General features: G+C 37.7%; 1 protein-coding gene across 2 annotated transcripts in view; it reads right to left on the reverse strand.

The window, feature by feature from the left end:
- Positions 1-3,123: 3,123 nt before the first annotated feature.
- OLFM3 (olfactomedin 3) overlaps positions 3,124-18,638 on the reverse strand; it is a 340,444-nt gene continuing 324,929 nt past the window's right edge. For both annotated transcript variants that reach the window (XM_089686595.1, XM_089686596.1), the window contains exons 5-6: positions 15,216-15,322; positions 3,124-10,832 (exon numbers count right to left, since the gene is read on the reverse strand). In XM_089686595.1, the coding sequence (XP_089542721.1) occupies positions 10,155-10,832; positions 15,216-15,322 (785 nt within the window). In that variant the 3' untranslated portion in view covers positions 3,124-10,154. The remainder of the gene's footprint in view (positions 10,833-15,215; positions 15,323-18,638) is intronic.

Here is an 18,638-nt window from a genome sequence, read left to right on the forward strand (position 1 = left end):
CACCACTGCACATTCAGTGAGTGATCAGGGCTATGTAATGTACAACATAGCACATAGAATGCAGTGGTCAGGACTGTGTAATGTACAACATACCATTGTGAATAGATATTCAGTAGTCAGGATTGTGTGGTCAGTGTGCCTCTTACATTGGTGGCCAGTTCTAAGTGTTCCCATACATTAGTTGTCAGTTCTCAGTGCCCCTCTTACAGTAGTGTTCAGTACTCAGTGCCCCACTTGCATTAGTAGTCAGTTCTCAGTGCCCCCCTTACACAGGTGATCAATGCTTATTACGCCTCCCCCCCCCCTTATACTGGTAGCCAAATCTGAGTGTCCCTCTTACATTGGTAGACAGTGCCTATTGCCTACCTTATATTGGTAGTTAGTTCTCAGTGCCCTCCCTACATTGATGGCCAGTCTCAGTGCCCCCTTATATTGGTGGTCAGTGCTTCCCCCCCCTTACACTGGTGGTCAGTGCTTAGTTCCCCCTACACTGATGGTCACTTCTCAGTTTCCACTTACACTAGTAGTCATCTCTCAGTGCCCTCATTAAATTGGTGGCTAGTACTCAGCACCCCTTTACATTAGCGGTCAGTTCTTAGTGCACCCCTTGCACTGGGGGTCAGTACTTAGTGCCCTTTTACATTGATGGTCAGTGCTTAGTGCCTCCTTACATTGATGTTTAGTTTTTGGTGCCCTGCTTACATTAATACAGCAGACACCAGCTTCTGGCCCATTAGGCACTGGTGATATCACTCAGTGTACTGTACTTGGGATCCTCAGGTTTACCAGGAGACTGTGGGAAAAAGTTGAGTGATCTCACCAGGACCTAGGTGACTGGGACAGATGATGGGGCTCTATGGTAAATATCTTTTTATGTTTACTGTTAATGGTTTTTTGTCAGTGTTTTACTTATTGATTTCACATTAGGGTGCTGTTGGGGGTGGGGGGTTGTAATAAATATTCTACACTGATTGTGCATCTTTGTGTATGTCATTGTAATATTTTTTTACATATATTATATGGAATAATGTTCCTCACACATCAATCTAAATATACGCAAAATAAAAAAAAATAGTTATTAAAGCATTAAGCTAAAAAATGAAGATGGAAGATTTGAGTGATGTTCAAAGAATCTGATTCTTCAAAGGAACCTTAACTCCCTGTGAGTGAAAAACACTAATATTTAATCTATAGCGCCTTTAAAGATGTTATAAATGCATCAAAATCCTACATGTACTGCTCTTTGCCTTTAGAACCGATCAGTTTTTCATCTGTAATAAGACCTGCATCACCTATTTAAATACTGCAGCTAAAAGTACAGATGAACGTAGAATACAAATTTTATTGATTTTGTTTCAGTCTTTGTCTTTTCATTGTATCACTCTCTGCATACTGAGCTTTGTTTCTCCTTACGCTTGTAGAAGCTATTTAAATTAGTTTTGTTGGAGAGGGAGTACGTACTTGGTGATTCCATTTAAGAAGTAAAAATAATTCCCTTTTTGTGTATAACTGGTAGCAAATTATGTATATACCACCTTACAGAGTCTGTACTCTATAACACTAATTACATTAACTTGGGGGGGGGAAGAGATTCTCAAGCAAAGTATGTTACAAGCAACTCCTAGTTCTCTTTCAACAAGGTTGAAAATGTAATGCTAAGTTTCATTGTTCCATATAAAGACCTACTGGGGTTTATAATAGTAAATATGTGCATATACATGATACAGATTATTAATAATTTCTGAATAATCATAAAATCTTTCCTAAATATACACAATGGAATTCAGGATAACAGTAATATATGCATATGATGGGACATTATATCAACTTCTGAATCTTTAATAGTTCCATTTCTCCTTTTTCCCCCCTTTTTTATTATATTCATAAACATTAAGTTCTAATGTTAAGTTAACATTAATTAATTAATTAATTAGTTAAGTTAATGTTAACGTTAAGTTAACATTAATTAATTAGTTAAGTTCTAATGTTAACGTTAAGTTCTCATGAACAGTGCTCTGTAGGGTATCAAAAGTGCAAAAACCCCTTTCATCCTTTGCTGTTGTGAAAACTGTGAGAAGGCTTATATACCTTGGGGATCTTAGGACCTGTGTGTTGCTTTTGTGAAATGTGAAGTGCTTATTTAAAGTGTTCCAACGCATGGTAACATTGCTATTCCTATTATGAAAGTATGTGTTAGTATTGTAATACATAGAAGCCCATCCTCGGGCTTTTAAATTGCCAAAATTGTCCCCTTGCCTGCTGTGCCAAGATGAAGTAAACTTTGTAGGAACGTTTAGAATTCAGTACCAAAAAATGCCTTTAAAGTTTATGTTGTATGACTTGCATTCCAGTTCTCTGCAAGCCATGTCTGATGGGAGAAGATTTGCTGAACTAGATAGTCACATTCTATTGACATAAGGGTTGATTTACTTAAAGCAAGAAGAGTTGCACTTTGCAAGATAATTTTCCCCAGATCTTATTGAATGTGGTGAACGTTAATTTTGCAAAGAATACCCAATACCTAATTATGTGCAGTCATTTTTTTTAAATGCATATGATTAGATGATGGAAGTCAACAGAGTTTAATTTAAGTTTTGGGGAAAATTATTTCTCTCTCTCTCTCAATCTTTTTTGCTGCAGTAACGATCACTGACACTGGTGCTATGATGACACTGTTCGGATGATCCAGGGCACAACAGACACTGTACAGGGTAAGTAATACAGTTTGAAAATGTGAAGCTAGAGATGGGCTCATACACAAACGCATAGGCACACCTGTGGATGTACATGAATGTTTGTAAGTCTATTTGATTGATAATGTTAGTTACTTTCTATGCAAATACTTTATAATGCCAAATACTCTATCCTCCTGCAGTGATATGGTTAAACCCTTTACTAGCAGATATAAAGAAACATGTCACAATCACTTGTCTGAAAACTCCAAGAGAGATGAAAAAACAATTTATGTTTGAGAATGGTATGCATGGTTCTTTTCCACTGATGTTAGCAGAATAAGGCAAAAAAGGTTCCGTTCAACTGTTCCAACTATGGCCCTATGTTTGATGTCACACACCATGAGATGGTTCTTGATTAAATCTGTAGAAACTTCTCGCAGTCCAAACATTTGCAGACACTCCTATTTTATTTCACTTTCTTTAAGTTTTAATCTAACACCCTTTATTGTAATGCACACAAAAACAACTTCAGTGTTCCAAATGAGATTGTTTTCACTTATCACATATTCTTCTACAAGACTGGATACAAATGTGGTAGATTTAAGTGCTGTCTCTTGTTCATATTTGAAATTATTCATTAGAGTACAGTTAGGCAGTTTTCCAAAATTCACAGACCAAATTTCTTAAAAATAGAAATTCACTGATGCTGTTTAATCAAGTAGATATGCAGCAGTCCAGGGTTCAGGCAGTGTTCTTCAATCTCAGGTCAAATGGTGATGAGTAAGTCAACTGACCATCAGTAAAAGCTCCTTAGTAGCAGAAGACTTTGTAAAATATCTCACCACAGGGCTGCACTGTATCTTTAATGACTTCTTAAAGATAGTTCATACTGGTAGCAGGAATATCATTATGAACTGTAAGGAGTTCTGTAAAGACTAGCCTGTAACCACCATAGAGAGCACAGAAAATATACAGGACATACACTAATGAAGAGTGGGTCATAGAGCAGTATGAACGCAAGACGAGGAGAACATAGAGTACTGAAAAACAAACAGAAGATTAGCAATGGACATAATAAGGCATATAACAATGTACACTAAAACACTGAAGCCCATGAAATGAATGAAGATACCAATACTAGTAATAAAAATGTCAAAACAATGTAACACTCCAAGCCAATGAATAATCCCCCTTTAGAACGGTTATTTGGTCAATCAAATATAACTGAATTTATTTTATATTCTGCTAGTATAAATGCCTAAGAACTCTTTATTTAAATCCCATAACACCCTGCCTACCAACTAAAATTTTAAAACAGGCTGACAGTAGAAGCAGATGTATAAAACTGTACTTTTTGGAATTGAGGACACACTTCTCATTTTCTCCATGTACACTATTCTCTATTTAGTACTTGAGTAAAATGCAAGCAGTGCATCAACAGAAAATAAAGTAAAACCCATTATTTTTTAACACCAGGCAGAGAAGCATACTGAATCTGAATCAGATTTACCATATGAATTAATGTTGTTCACAGGTCAGAAAAACAGCAGATGGATGTTCCACTATAGCAACCCTTTACCAATAAATTGCCTCCTGGCCAATGGTCAGGTGGCTTAGAAAGGCCAATAATGAGGGTTTTCTTATGTACCAGCCCCCTCTCCAAACAGTCAGGGTTCCAAATTACCTTTTGTCAGGGTGTGTTGGAGGCGTAGGGATAGTGAGAGCTTACACAGTGATGTTTGCTGCAGACCTCTGCATACTATTACAGTTTTATGCACCAAATCACCAAATTATTAAGTGCACCAAAGCCCCACATCCTCAACCCTTCTGTTGCAATAGCTGCTATTAAAACTAGGCAATCCCCTGTATTCGTCATGTCTGGGAGACCTAAAGGGAGATGCAGAAATCCTGTTTGTGCAGGTACTAGTGGATGAGTAGGTTCTGCATTCACAAGACAAAATAGTGCTCAGGACACACTTTTGAGAGGTGGGACATGTCTATCATTTCTTTCTGTCAGCGGGTATATTATGCAGTGAGTATGCAGAAAATGTCTGGCTTTTGTCTCTGAAAAAATACACTCTAATATTCCTTGGTAAAACCTGTTTGGTCTCTCTTTCTTTCTTGTTGCTTGGTAAAAAGGCTTACATAGTGTGCATCAAGTTTGTACAATATTTCTGGCTATTGTCTCTAAAATAATACTTACTAATTTTCATTTCATGATAAAATCCCCCCTGGTCTCTCCTTTTGAAATCAATTCCTACTACATGTGCACATTGAGTTTGTACAATATTTCTAGCTATTGTATCTGAATACTAAACATGAATCTTTATTTCCCGATAAAACCTACCTGATCGCTACCTCTTACATTGCTGCCTAGAAAAAGGACTTACACACTGTTTGCGTCTATACAACATTTCTTTGGCTTGTGTCTCTGAAATTATATGCTATAACCTTTATTTACTAATAAATCCTGCCTAGTCTCTGCTATCTTAAAGTAAAGCCAAGTAAACAAAGGTTTTATACTGCTCATTGAGTCCGTGTAATATTTCTGGTTGTTTTCTACAGTTTTTAATTCATGATAACTTGTCTGGTCTCTCCCACTAAAATTGTGGCCTACTAAAGCTACAAACATAGCATGCATTGAATCCATAAAATATTTATGGTTTTCATCTCTGAAATACTACACTCACATTTTTAGTTCATTATAAAACCTGCATAGTCTCTCCATTTTACAGCCTAGTAAAAAGGCTTACAATACTTATCAATTCCCTACAATATTTCTGAAATAATACACTTTATTTTATTTTTTTTTAACTATAAAACCTGCCTGGTCTTTCTCTCTTAAATTGTGACTTAGTAAAACTGCTCCCATACTATGCAGTGACTCTGTACAATATTTCTGGCTTTTCCCTCTAAAATTATACATGTCTCCAGTGGCAGTGCCCACCTCGCCATGCCCTCTGCTGAGTTGAAAATAGTTAAAACAGTTTTTTAAGATTTGCCTTCTCCCTATAGATATCAATAGGGTCTGTATTAAAATTCATAACTGCAAACCAAACCCGGACCAATGTGCTCATCCTTAGTCACTAGGTGTGGTAGTCTAATAGGCTCTTTTGCACAGTAAAGAGTGGTCAGTTGAATATGGTTCAGGTGCTGGCAAAAGAAGAGAACAGCACAGGGTGATTCTCTCCAGAAATAGGTAGGCTAGCAGTAAGGTAGAAAATTGAATACATGGATTTGTTATATTGGTATATGGGATGACAAGAACAGATAAACCACAAAGGTGACTGCATATTTATAATATAGTGCAATCACCTTTGTGGCTTATCTGCTGTGAAAATCAGGTTAAATGTATGGATTTCAAATGCACATTTTATCCCTTCACTGGAGATCTACTTTAGGCACCCCAATGGATTGCTTAATTACTGCATCTTTCCACAAAATAAAAAAAAAATTAAGCTGATTTATTGTAAATTTTACAGTGATCACTGGCTTTTTAGATTATAAAACCCCAATGCAGTTTTTTTTAAGATCTCTATTGCAGTCACAAAATTAATACCACGTCCTGGTTACTTTCTCACAGTCTCTATGCCTTATTAGAGTCAACGTGATTAATAGACCAAATAATTGTCCATCGTTATGACTTATTAGTGGAGGCTTCTCCAGGGTTTAATAATTAGAGATAATTAGACCTGCCAGCAACTTATTTAGTGATATGATAAAGGAGTAAAGGGAGGTCCAAGTTTATTAACTCTTTTATGTTTCTGCTAGCACCTGGGAATGAATTAAACGTATCCCTCAAAGAAACAAAATAGCATGTGACAGTACACTGCTCAGTTTTTTTCTAGTTTTGGTATTTGTTTTTTAAGCTGTGGCATTAGAACACACTTACCCACTTTTCATTTCAGTGAAAAATGAGATGCTCAGAGTGTTTACATGCTATAGAGGTCTTAGGGCTAAGAATGAGCCATTGGGTCCTCAAACTCTTTATAAAATACACAGAGCAGGTGAAGAATAGGAATGAGTGAATCTGCGTGGGTTTCGTCTGTAAAAAGTTTCACAAACCTTGTTAGAAGTTGGCAAACCCAATTGAAGTCTATGCGGAGTCACTCTTGTTATTCAGTTGTGGGCATTTGTAGGTCTACTAAGCAAGCTATTGCCAACAAAGGCCATTAAATAAAAATAAAAAAGCCGTATATCTCCCTATACAGAGCTGGCAGCATGCACAGAACTGTCAGCTCTCCCTAACAGTTTCAACCCACATTGAAATTAAGGCTTCAGCAGGCCCACCTTTTCATACAAAGTGGTCTGAGGTAAACATTCCTTCATATGTTGGGCTATGTGACTCATCTGGCCAGGGCCATAAGCTATGCACTATTTCTGACTGAATCCGCAAAGTTTTGAGCTGAAATTTTTCTAGTGAAGAAAAATGTATAAGATCAATATTTACATTCCTTTTTATACCTCTCTTCAGATAAAATGTTTTTTTTTTTCTTTCTTGGACATCCAAGGTTAGAATATACTTTGTATGATCACACTTTTAGCAGGGTTAATTCACTTCCAGACATAGCAGACTGGGAAACATAATTTAGAGTCCCTTTTAAAAGTAGATTGTATCATGATGTAAAGTCTACATTTCCCAGTGTATCTGCCTATAGGTTATCTTGTGTCACAATGGCAGGGTGGACAATTGGAATTCATGTTGACAAATGTTATGCCAATCTGATATTATTATCACCTAGTGAGAAAAACAAACTTGTAAAAAAGTTGTGGGAATTTTGGTTAGCTGTACACTACACAGCAGTACTCAATGCCAAGCATCAAATGCAAAAGCAAATAAAATTTTGATGTATAAAAAGGAATAAAAAAAAGTGTGAATTGAGGGCAGTAAAGCCCCTATTATGCTATAAATCACTTGAAAGGTCACATCTTGAAAGGGAGTTTAATAGATCAAAGGCGAGAAACTAAACTGATAAAATGGATGGGAGATCTCGGTTACAAACTGAAATGTTAGAAAAAATTAATTTGTTTAGCTTAGAAAAAACTGGATTTGAGTTAGCTAAACACATGTAAATATGTGCACTGTTGATATAAATTGTTGTCAAAATGACTTTTAATTCTAACAGCTGAACAAAAGAAGAAATCAAAATAAATGCAGTTGCATTTCATATATCTAATCCTATCAGTTAAATTTACTTAAAGATAGTATTTGGCCAAGGAAGGACATCTGGGTACTTTTTATTCAATATGGAATGTTCTCCAGTGAGGCAAAACTGGTTGTCATATGTTTTTACCTTCTTTTGGAATAAAACTACAGGAGCTTATTACGAGTTGACCTTGATGGACATCTGTCTATTTTCAACCTAGTTTATTATATAACTATATTTGCAGACAAAATAAGAACATGATAATATAGAAATCTTGTATCAAAGTAGACTCTTTTTCAGGTGCTTATTCTTAGTTGGGGATAATTACTCTCACTTGCTTTTTGGTCATCACTACAGGTCAGAATTGTTTGTTCAGTGGGACAGAGAAAGCAGAGTGGTGTAGTGCAGTGAAAGGTTAAAACATTTGCCAGGCTTTTTGATCTTTGTTACCACCAGATAATGTTGCACTACTAAAATGAAATATTTCTGCAAATCTCTGCAATTGTTTAACATCAAAACCAAATGTGCAAAATGTGCAAATAAATAAATACCAATCCACAATCATAAACGTTCATTAAATGTTGTGCAAGATACCACACTATGTGCAGCAAGAAAAATCTTCAGTGTACTGACAAATCCTTCATGATGTGATTCCTCCACCACATAAACACCAGTCTCTTACCCAAATCATAGTCCCCAGGTTATAGGAGATCTAATAGTGCACATTAAAATTGGTGTAGACTATCTGTGATTCTATGCATACTCAGCGGGAGACTGTGGGACTCAGTAACAGGAATCAATGACGGACCAGTAAAAGATAGATCATAGACATCACATAATCTGAAACTGCTTATTAGCACTTTTATTAGAATTAAAAAGGTACTCAAAATTTTCAAAATAAACAAAGCAATCTTAAGATTGCTTTTAGGAGTCCCATGGTCTCCTACTGAGTATGGACAGAGTCACAGAGAGCCTTTATCAATTTGAATGAGTGCTATTAGACCTCCTATAACCTGGGGTCTATTACACACATGAACCTTCTGATTGTGAATTTTATTTATTTATTTACGCATTTGGCATATTTTTTATATTTATATATTTTATGAATTGGTTTTGATGTTAAACAATTATGGAAATTTGCACAAATATTTAGTTTTAGCAGCAGCACATTATCTGGTGGTAATATTACTGTCACATTTGGCATTTAGATGTGTATTTGAGGGCAGCTGTATGGATTATTTATATCTTTTAGGAATTATAATTACCAAGCACAGTTATAATATTTTGTATTTAAATATTTGTGTCTGGTTTTGACTGTGAGGGAAAGTATCTCAAATCAGAGCACATCTAAGAAACTTTACAGACGTTATAATCCTTTTCTATTCAAAACAAACCAGAAAAGGTTGAATTTTAATCTAATTACACCTAAATACACATAATACCTCTGTACTTCAAGTGTTTGAAGGTATTAGCTTTGTAGTGGTTGAATTTACTGATCAATAGGAATAATCAGAGGGAGAAGATTTCATGAAATTTAACCTTTGGCTTTGCATTTGTTTATCATATGCCTACAGTATTTCAACTGGCTGGGTTTGTAACCAATATTTTTATGATACTGACTATATATGAATATTATCAAACTTAACTGACATCTGCTTGGCTTTGTAAAGTGCCTAATGCAACAGCTTAACAGATAGATACCAAACTAGCCAAAACTGAAACACAAGCCACTGTTTGGGAATTATCTTACATAGTTAATTCTGACCTATTTTATGCATTTAAAAATGTCTTTACAAATATGAGATCCTTTCCACTAGGCTCTTTATCCTAAAACCAGGATTTTTAAATGTGTGTACATATGGTTTCTTCTTTTCAGTTATGAACTGGGCAAGTAAATTAAGAGATATACATTCCTCCTGCATCTGTTTCTTTAGTATCATCATCTCCCCTGCACTCACATTATCCACTACATTATTGTGTTTGCCTGTAACAGCTTGGTGTTATTATAAATATATACTTTATGAAAAGACAGGTTCTCATATGTACTTCTAGTTTGGTGCTATATACAGCTAAAAAAATCAATATAAAATCAGTTGCCTTCCACAAAACGTCTGTGAGCTGTACTTAACAGATTGTTGACTTTTGCATGACTATTGAGATACCTATCGCAGAAGAGAAAATAAATACGTTGTAACAGAAGGATTATCAGCTAATAAGAGATGTCAAGTTAGAGTGAGCGTAGACAATGTAGACAAAATGGATGGAGTAAAGTAGAAAAAACTATATACAGATGAACAAGGGCTTCTCGGTGGAAGGCTGGTTGTGTTGAACCTCACACATCGCTGTCCGTTTTAATGATGTGAAAAAGCGTGACATTAAAAAGCACCTGGTGTCCATTGTTCCAGGCATACAGGGCACGATCTCGAGCATTGTAATCCAGCATTGATATGTGAAAGTACTGATTATGAAAGGGGATGTCCATATATTCATATGTAGAGGACTTGGTAGAATATGAGTAGTAAACCTTCGCCCCAGTGAGATGGTTGTTGGTAACATACAAAGTGCCACAGATCATAAAGGACTCTCCAGCACTCCTCTTAGGATATCCTGTACTCCAGCTCTTTAACACCTCTAGTGTATCCTGCCGTAATTGGCTAATAACAATATTGCCAGCATTCTGGTTGGTAGCATAAACAGCCCATAAACCAAATTCATCAGCCATGAGATCAATGTCAGAGTAGCCACCCCACGTGTATGGATAGACATTGTTGAATCCAGCATTGTCCAAACTACGTTGGGCCAAAATTTTCCCCGTGCCAAAGCTGTACTTAATAATGATGTTGCTTTGGTACTTGTTGAAGTACAGTGACCCATTGTACACCAGGTGACTAGTGCCAGCCCATTTCACTGGTAGTGTGTAAGTCCTTGACTCTGCTCCAGTGACAAAATCTGCCATTGACTTGTACTCACGTACAATCTTGCTGGTTGTAAATCCTTCCATATACCAGACCTGAAAAATTTAATAAATATGAAAGAAAAATATTGTATTATTAGTGAGCCTCAGCAGACTTAGCTAATCCAAACTTCTTTAGACATATAGGTAATTTCTGCTGACTTTGAATATTTCATGTTTCTAAGATTAACAAACACCTCACAGTAAGGTATTGCAATAGTTACTAGCAGAAAAAGAACTAGGAGATTCCAGGCCACATATCATCCCTAGTATTCCACCTTATCATATACCAGTTATAGTCTGATAAGCATACATGTTTACATGCATAGGTACTGTAGATCCTAGCACCCAGGACATGTGCCCTGGGTTTTCTACTCCATTTCTGTTGCAGTGATTGTTACAATGTATTATTCAGAAAATGACAAACATTTCAACCTTTGATTCTGGGATTTTTACTGTATTTTGCATTTCTATTCTCACACGATTATTGGTAATAGCAATTATTTTGGAATAATTTTGGGTGATCAGTTTAGTGAATTAAGAGAATCTGCCACTTTTCTAAAATTAGTAAGTTTCTATGTTTACCTATAAACTGTGCACTAATGGGTCAGTCTTAAGGAGGTGCAGCAGGGTAGGCTAGGCCAAAGACAAGAAATACAGCAAACAGAAAGGTGAAGGCAGAGAGAATGGATGATATAGGGTACAAGAATTATCTTCGTTATAATATATGCACCACAACATTTCAAGGTGCCCAAGAGGGTTTCTGTTAGTGTTTGGAAAAGTGCTAAATTGACCTGAACATCACAGGCTGGGTCCTGAAAGGCCTGAACCAAAGACCTGCAATGTGTCTACAATGTTTAAGTACACTGAACTTGAAGCAAAAATGCACATATAATTACGCATTCAAATTATATACCAATATGGGGTTGGTTAATAAATTGGCAATGTATTGTCACCAAAAAAATAAAGGATAGAGTGGGGTTCCCCTTATTATTTCACTAGACCCTTATCTAGGCATGCAGCCCGGGTGTCTGTGTGGTCAAGAAAGGGAGGGCAACAGACACCCAGCCCTCGCAGGCCACAATTCGTTCAACATTGGGGGTACCTTGCAAGGAAGGGGTGGCACAGTCTCCCCCTTTACAAAGAACACTTGTCTGAATGCTGAGGGACAAAGGGCTCTTCCCCACTTTTGTGTGCTCCAAAAAGGAGTTGTCAGGAATGGAAACCTCCTGTACGATAAGGGGGCGGCCAGATACCCGCCCCCTCCCAGGGTAATGAGTGCAGGTGTACATAAGTACTCCTTACCCATTCCCACAAAGAGTTAAGAGAAGAACAAACACACACACCAAATACAAATATAATCAAATAAATGACATACAGTGAGGAAAATAACTATTTGATTCCTCGCAGATTTTATAAATTTTCTCACTTACAAAGAAATGAGGGGTCTATAATTTATATCATAGGTGTATTTTAAAAGAGAGAGGCAGAATATCAACCAAAAATCCAGAAAAAACACATGATACAAATGTTATAAATGTAGTTGCAGTTAAGTGAGTGAAATAAGTATTTGATGCCCAAGCAGAACATGGCTTAGTACTTGGTGGAGAAACAGAGGTAAGATGTTTCTTGTAGCTGGTTACCAGGTTTGCACACATCTCAGGATGGATTTTGGTCCACTCTTTACAGATCTTCTCTATATCCTTAAGATTTCTTGACTGTTGCTTGGCAACTCGAAGTTTCAGCTCCCTCTATAAGTTTTCTATAGGATTAAGATCTCGAGACTGGCTAGGCCACTCCATGACCTTAATGTACTTCTTCTTGAGCCAATCCTTTGTTGCCTTGGCGGTATGTTTTGGGTCATTGTCATGCTGGAAGACCCATCCACGACCCATCTTCAGTGTTCTGTCTGAGGGAAGAAGGTTCTCATCCAAAATTTTACAATACATGGCCCCATCAATAGGTTCCTCAATGCAGTAAAGTCGGCCTATACCTTTAGCAGAGAAACAGCCCCAAAGCATGTGTCCACCTCCGTGCTTGACTGTAGGGAGGGTGTTCTTAGGGTCATAGTCAGCATTTTTCTTCCTCCAAACACAGCGAGTCGAGTTAATGTCAAAGAGCTCAATTTTGGTGTCATCTGACCACAGCACTTTCTCTGAATCATTTAGATGTTCACTGGCACACTTCAGACAGGCCTGTGCATGTGCCTTCTTGAGGAGGGGGACTTTGCAGGCGCTGCAGGATTTCAATCCATGGCGGTGTATTGTGTTACCAATGGTTTGTTTGGTGACTGTGGTCCCAACTGCCTTGAGACCCATAACACACTGACCTGTACAAGCTGCAATCCTGCCACTAAATTATCGATTGACAGATACTAGGCTGAGGTAATTTAGATATACTTCCAGGAATCTTGAGTAACATTATTGACCAAATTTGGTCAATGACATCACCTGGGATTCTCAGCAATATTACAGTAGCCATGATTTTGTCATTTAGTGGTAGGAGTTAGGTTTGTAAAGCCTACTCCCATTTAGCGGCAGGTGTGCAGCGTGCAGAGCCATCCAAATTCTGACACCATTGACTTCAATTGGGTTCAGAATTAAAGTGGTTGTAAAGGTTGAAGGTTTTTAACCTTCATGCATTCTATACATGAAGGTAAAAAAAACTTTCTGCATGCAGCAGCTCCCCATTCCCCCCCTAATACTTACCTGAGCCCCATCTCGATTCAGCGATGTGCTCAAGAGCCTTGGCTCTCTGGGGACTCTCCCTCCTCATTGGCTGAGACAGCAGCAGGAGCCATTGGCTCCCACTGCTGTCAATTACAGCCAGTGAGCCAATAAAGAGAGGGGGGGCAGAGCAAGTCATTGCTCTGTGTGTGAATGGACATGTAGAGCAGTGATTTGGAAGAGAGCCTGCTTGGGTGCCCCCATAGCAAGCTGTTTTCTCTGGGGCATTTGGCAAGAGGGAGGGGCCAGAAACACCGGTGGGGAAGAAAAGAGGAGGAAATCTGCGCAGAGCACATAACTATAACATGTTAGGTATTACTATATTTTTCTTAAATTGCCTTTAACCACTTCCCGACCAAAGTACATACTTGTACTTTGCTGGACTTCGGGTGGTTATACCGAAGTGATGCCTGCAGCTATTGTTTTTTAGAGCTGGCAGTCAGCTCTTTTGTACAAGCAATCCAAAAGGCTAACTAGCCCACCGGGAGACCTGAACGACCAGCTGGAACATAGGACAGTTGAACAAAGCAAAGATCGGCTTTAATTGGTTCTCCCTTGTAGTAAACTGGAAGCAATGACTTGACATCACTTCCAGTTTACTTGGAACTAAACGGCGCCATTTAAAAAAAAAACAAAACAAAAAACAGAGAACTTGGTGTTTTGAATGCTTTTAAGTACAGAGGAGGGATTTGGGGTCTTATAGACACCAGATTCCTCCATAACGATTACCTATCATGTGTCTATTGTTGTCACAAGAGAAGTTTATATTCCTTGTGACAGCAGTAAAAGTGATAAAAAAATTAAAGCGACAGTGTAAAAAAAAACAATAAATAAATTAATAATTTAAAAAAATTAAAGTTCCCCTGATCTCTCGTGCACACAAAGGAGAATGCAGGAGTCTGTCTCGCACGCAGACAGACAGCAATAGTCCTGCAAATGTGAGCTATCACCGTGAACTTCAGATCATGAGCTATTATTCTAGCACTAGACCTTCTCTGCAAATCTAAAGTGGTAGACTGTAAAGGCTTTTAAATTGTTGTCTATAAATAGTAAAATGTATGTCGTTTGTTGCTGTTGCATGGGCAGTTTTAAAGCTTGACATGTTTGGTTTCTATTTACTTGGTCTAACTTCATCTTTTATATTTTACAAAAAAATTGGGTTATGTATTGTGTTTTTTTGCACAGAAATTCAAAAAACTATATTTTTTCACAAAAACTTGTGTTTGAAAAACCACTGCGCAAATACTGTGTGACGTAAAAAATGCAAAACCCACCAATTTATTCTCTAGGGCCTCTGCTTTAAAAGATATATAATGTTTGGGGGTTCTAAGACATTTTGTAGCAAAAAATACTAATGTTAACATGTAAACAAAGTTTGTTGATGTTGACAATTTTTGGGCTTTTAAACTGAACTGCCAGCAAATCAAACACAGACTTATGGGAGCAATACTTGTGCCCTGGCATGTCTGGGGTCTTTTAGGACTACAGCAAAACTACTGCTGTAGAGAACTGGATTCCTGGACTATACAGTACCTCTACAGTAAATGCACCATAGCAAGCAAGTAAACTGTTATCTCCAACTGAGTAGATGCCCAATTTAGCTTTAAAATTAGTATTTTGCATTTATTATTGTTATTTCTGATAGACTTATTATTTGCAGAAGGATTACCTACAACATGCTTTTTCATTTTATAATAATTATGACAATACATACACGATTATTTTTCTCTGATGCTATAGGATCTGTCATCCATGCTCCAAACCTGGGCCCAGATGCTTTTATTGTAACAGGACCAGTAATCTTCATAAGTTTTCCACAAGCTAAAAAATGAAGAAAAATATGTATTATGGTTATCACATTACAGCGAATAAATGTTGCAAAATAAAAGTTATTTTTTTACTCAAAATTTGCTGCTTCATAAAATTTCTCTAAAATATTATAAACAGGATAATATGCCATGCAATACATAATAAAAGTACAGCTATATAGTATGTGTATGCTAATTTACAACATTTTTAAGAAATTAAGGTCACCAGAGTAAAATTCTATTTGCACAAATCAGTTTTAAGATGATGTCATCATTGGAGACATGACTATAAATACCCAAATGTGTCTCAGCTGATACCTTTCAATATTGAAAGTTGTGTTTTCTCTTGCCAGTTATACCAGTTCTTACAATTTTAACCTTTTACCTTGCAGGGCAGATGGACAGGAGGGGTATAGGTTCAGTGTTTAGTTCATCAGAAATATTCTAAATTGCCCCTAGATGGCATATTTTTACAGCATACTAAATAATACCGTTATGGTGCTGGGTATGTTGATGAAAACAAAACTTGCAGGATTGTTAGAAATTAAAATGCAATTGTTGATTGCATAATCAACAATTCCAAAAAGGTACCCATATACAAAGTTAAATTGTCACATAATTAGACTCAAAAGTAAGATCCATGCACCAGTCTTTGTATGAAGAGAAAGAAATCACACCCAATCTGTTTTTACTAGATGATTCAGACATATCAAATACCTTCTATTTACCTCTAAATAAGCAGAAATAAGCAAGGGTAATATCTAGCTTTCTTTGTCTATTACACGCATTCAAGAGATGTCCATGACATTATTGCAATAAATAGTTCTTGCATAAATGAAGACATCTACATTGCAACAGATAATATTGAATACATAGTAGGATATCATTTAGAACTGATACACACTAATGTGACTTCTTGAGTTGCACAGAATCACATGACAATGGAAATTGTTTTAATTGTGCCCATTCTAATCAATGTGACTCAGAATTTGACAGATTCTTAAAAGGTTTCTGCACCACTTTAGTATGGCCCCATAGAATATGCAAATGTAGCACTACCCTTTAACCTCTCTAGCGGTCTGATTATGTCAGTATTTCTGTGCTCAAAGCAGTACATTGTTTGGAATTGAAATATGTTGTTTTTTTATTGTAGGCCTGTAATTCTTAGGAATAACTCACTGAAATCTGTCCGAACAAGAGTCTAGTAAACATCCCGGGTATGATAAAATTTGAAACGCGAAATCATAAATTATAATATAATAAATAATCATAAAAAATAATAATAAATTGAATTTAATAATGTAATCAAACCAAAAACACTGAAATTTGAAATAGAGTGCCAAGTTTGCACATCACTGAGCTTAGTCGCAAAATCGTTTTCAGTGTCTGATGACGAATTTCCCCACAAATCATTCAATTCTGCAAGTGGTTCTAATTCACTATTGCTGTTCTCTAGCTGGTCTAAAACCGATTTCGACCTAAAGGGATGCTTTTTAGATACCATGAACTTTTCTCAGTTTCCAGGCAGAAAGAATTTTACCATTTTAAAAATGCAGGCAGGGCACAGGACAAAGCACTAGGGGCAGAATTTACGTGAAATGGTTTGATACAGTAATGTAATACTATCAGATTTTAGTGTATTGAGTGAATGTCAAATTTTCATTTTTGAAATTCCCACCGGTTCCGTCCCCCGTACGTCCCGACTCTCGCAGGGAACGGAACCCGGAAGACAGATGCCGGCATCGGCCGGAGAACATGGCCGGGGACGCTGCAGGGGGGACATAGCGAGAGTGCAGGACAAGGTAAGTGCTGGAGGGATCCCTGAGCAACGCTGCTGTGTATTCCCGAGTGTAGCTCGGGGTTATCTCTTCTGGTACTGAAAGTTAACCCCGAGCTACACTCGGGAATACCGTCAGGGGGGTTAAGGGTTGCTGAGTTATTTTCGCGTTCCCTGTCACTCTTGACTTCACTCTGAATGCCCAACCCCTGCCAACACCACCGTACACTTCTGGTCAGCGTAAATTCTCTCAATATTACCAGAAAATGGACTCACACACAAGTTAGAGTGAACAAATACTTTGTTTCTAATAAAGTTGAGCATGAGCACAGTAAAGTAGCACAAAATTATAAGCTTGTCAATAATAAAAGTTATTACTTTTAGTAACTTTAAGCAAAGGCCAACACATACAGCACAAATCTAAATCAGTTCTGGACGTCCTGTAAATCAGAATTTAACCACAGGCCTGAACTCTGAGATGTTTCTGTCTCCAGTAAGCAAAAGAGAAACTACTAAGGAATAAGGCTGGCTGACTTTGGGCCCTCAGAAGCTGATGACAAGATTCAAGTCTGAGATGAAGAAAGAGCTCTTAGGAAGGCTAAAGTCCCTTTAACTGCAGTGAAAAGTCTTCTGCATGCTTGTTGGGGCCCAGTTGGTGCACTACAAGAATTTAGATCTTCTTGGTTGCAAGAGGTGGAAGTCCCTCAAAATGATCTAGGCAAGCACAGACACTATATCTTTAAGTGGTATTTAACATGGGCAGTACCCTCTTTTGGGGCACAAGATGAAATGCAGGATTTAAGCAAGACATTTAAGGGGTGGGCAGAGGCAATTGTTAACAATAGGTTCATTCTTCTTGAGGCTGCAGTAGCAAATGGCAACAATGTCAAGTGTCCCTTGATGGATATAAGCCAATTGCATAGGAAACAGTGGTGTGGCTCGGCCCGGAGAGGGCGAACACTGCAGCAGGCTCTGATGACTGGATTATGCTGGAGATGTGTTTGTTAATAGGACAGGTGAACTAGGCCTCAACTTGTGTAACTGGTGAACAATCTCAATCACTGTATAGAGAATGACTGATGCAAGAGAAAGTCAGTGGCAACTTAACTGGCTGGAGATTGGGACTCTCTCACCTGATCTGTGGCATCATCCAAGTTGCTGGTGGTTTCACTGTAGATGGGGGCCCCCAGCGTTTCTACGGTTCCTCCTGTAGAGTTCGTTCCTGACTGCAGCACTCTGGGTCACTGGCCAACAGGGTAGTTCTCCAGATTTTTTGGCAATGGCAGTGGTTGGTTTTTCCTCCTTTTTTCTCTGCTCTCTCTCTCTCACTCTGCGGCCTGGTCCAGTCCTCCAGCGTTCCTTCCAGATCTCTCATCATACCTTCCTTCCAGCTCTCTCCCAGGTCAATTCCTGCCTCTGTTCCCAGGCTTCTACATTTATATGCATCCACACACATGCCAGCTCTTCTGAGAAATGTAGTCCTTCAATTAGCAACCTTCTAACAAAGTCCTGTGGTTCAGCCTACAAAATCCATAAAGGTATTCACCAGGAT

Source organism: Staurois parvus, unplaced genomic scaffold (genome assembly GCF_062004578.1).
Source record: "Staurois parvus isolate SC_StPar_1 unplaced genomic scaffold, SC_StPar_1.0 ptg000402l, whole genome shotgun sequence".
In the NCBI taxonomy this organism is placed as follows: Eukaryota; Metazoa; Chordata; class Amphibia; order Anura; family Ranidae; genus Staurois; species Staurois parvus.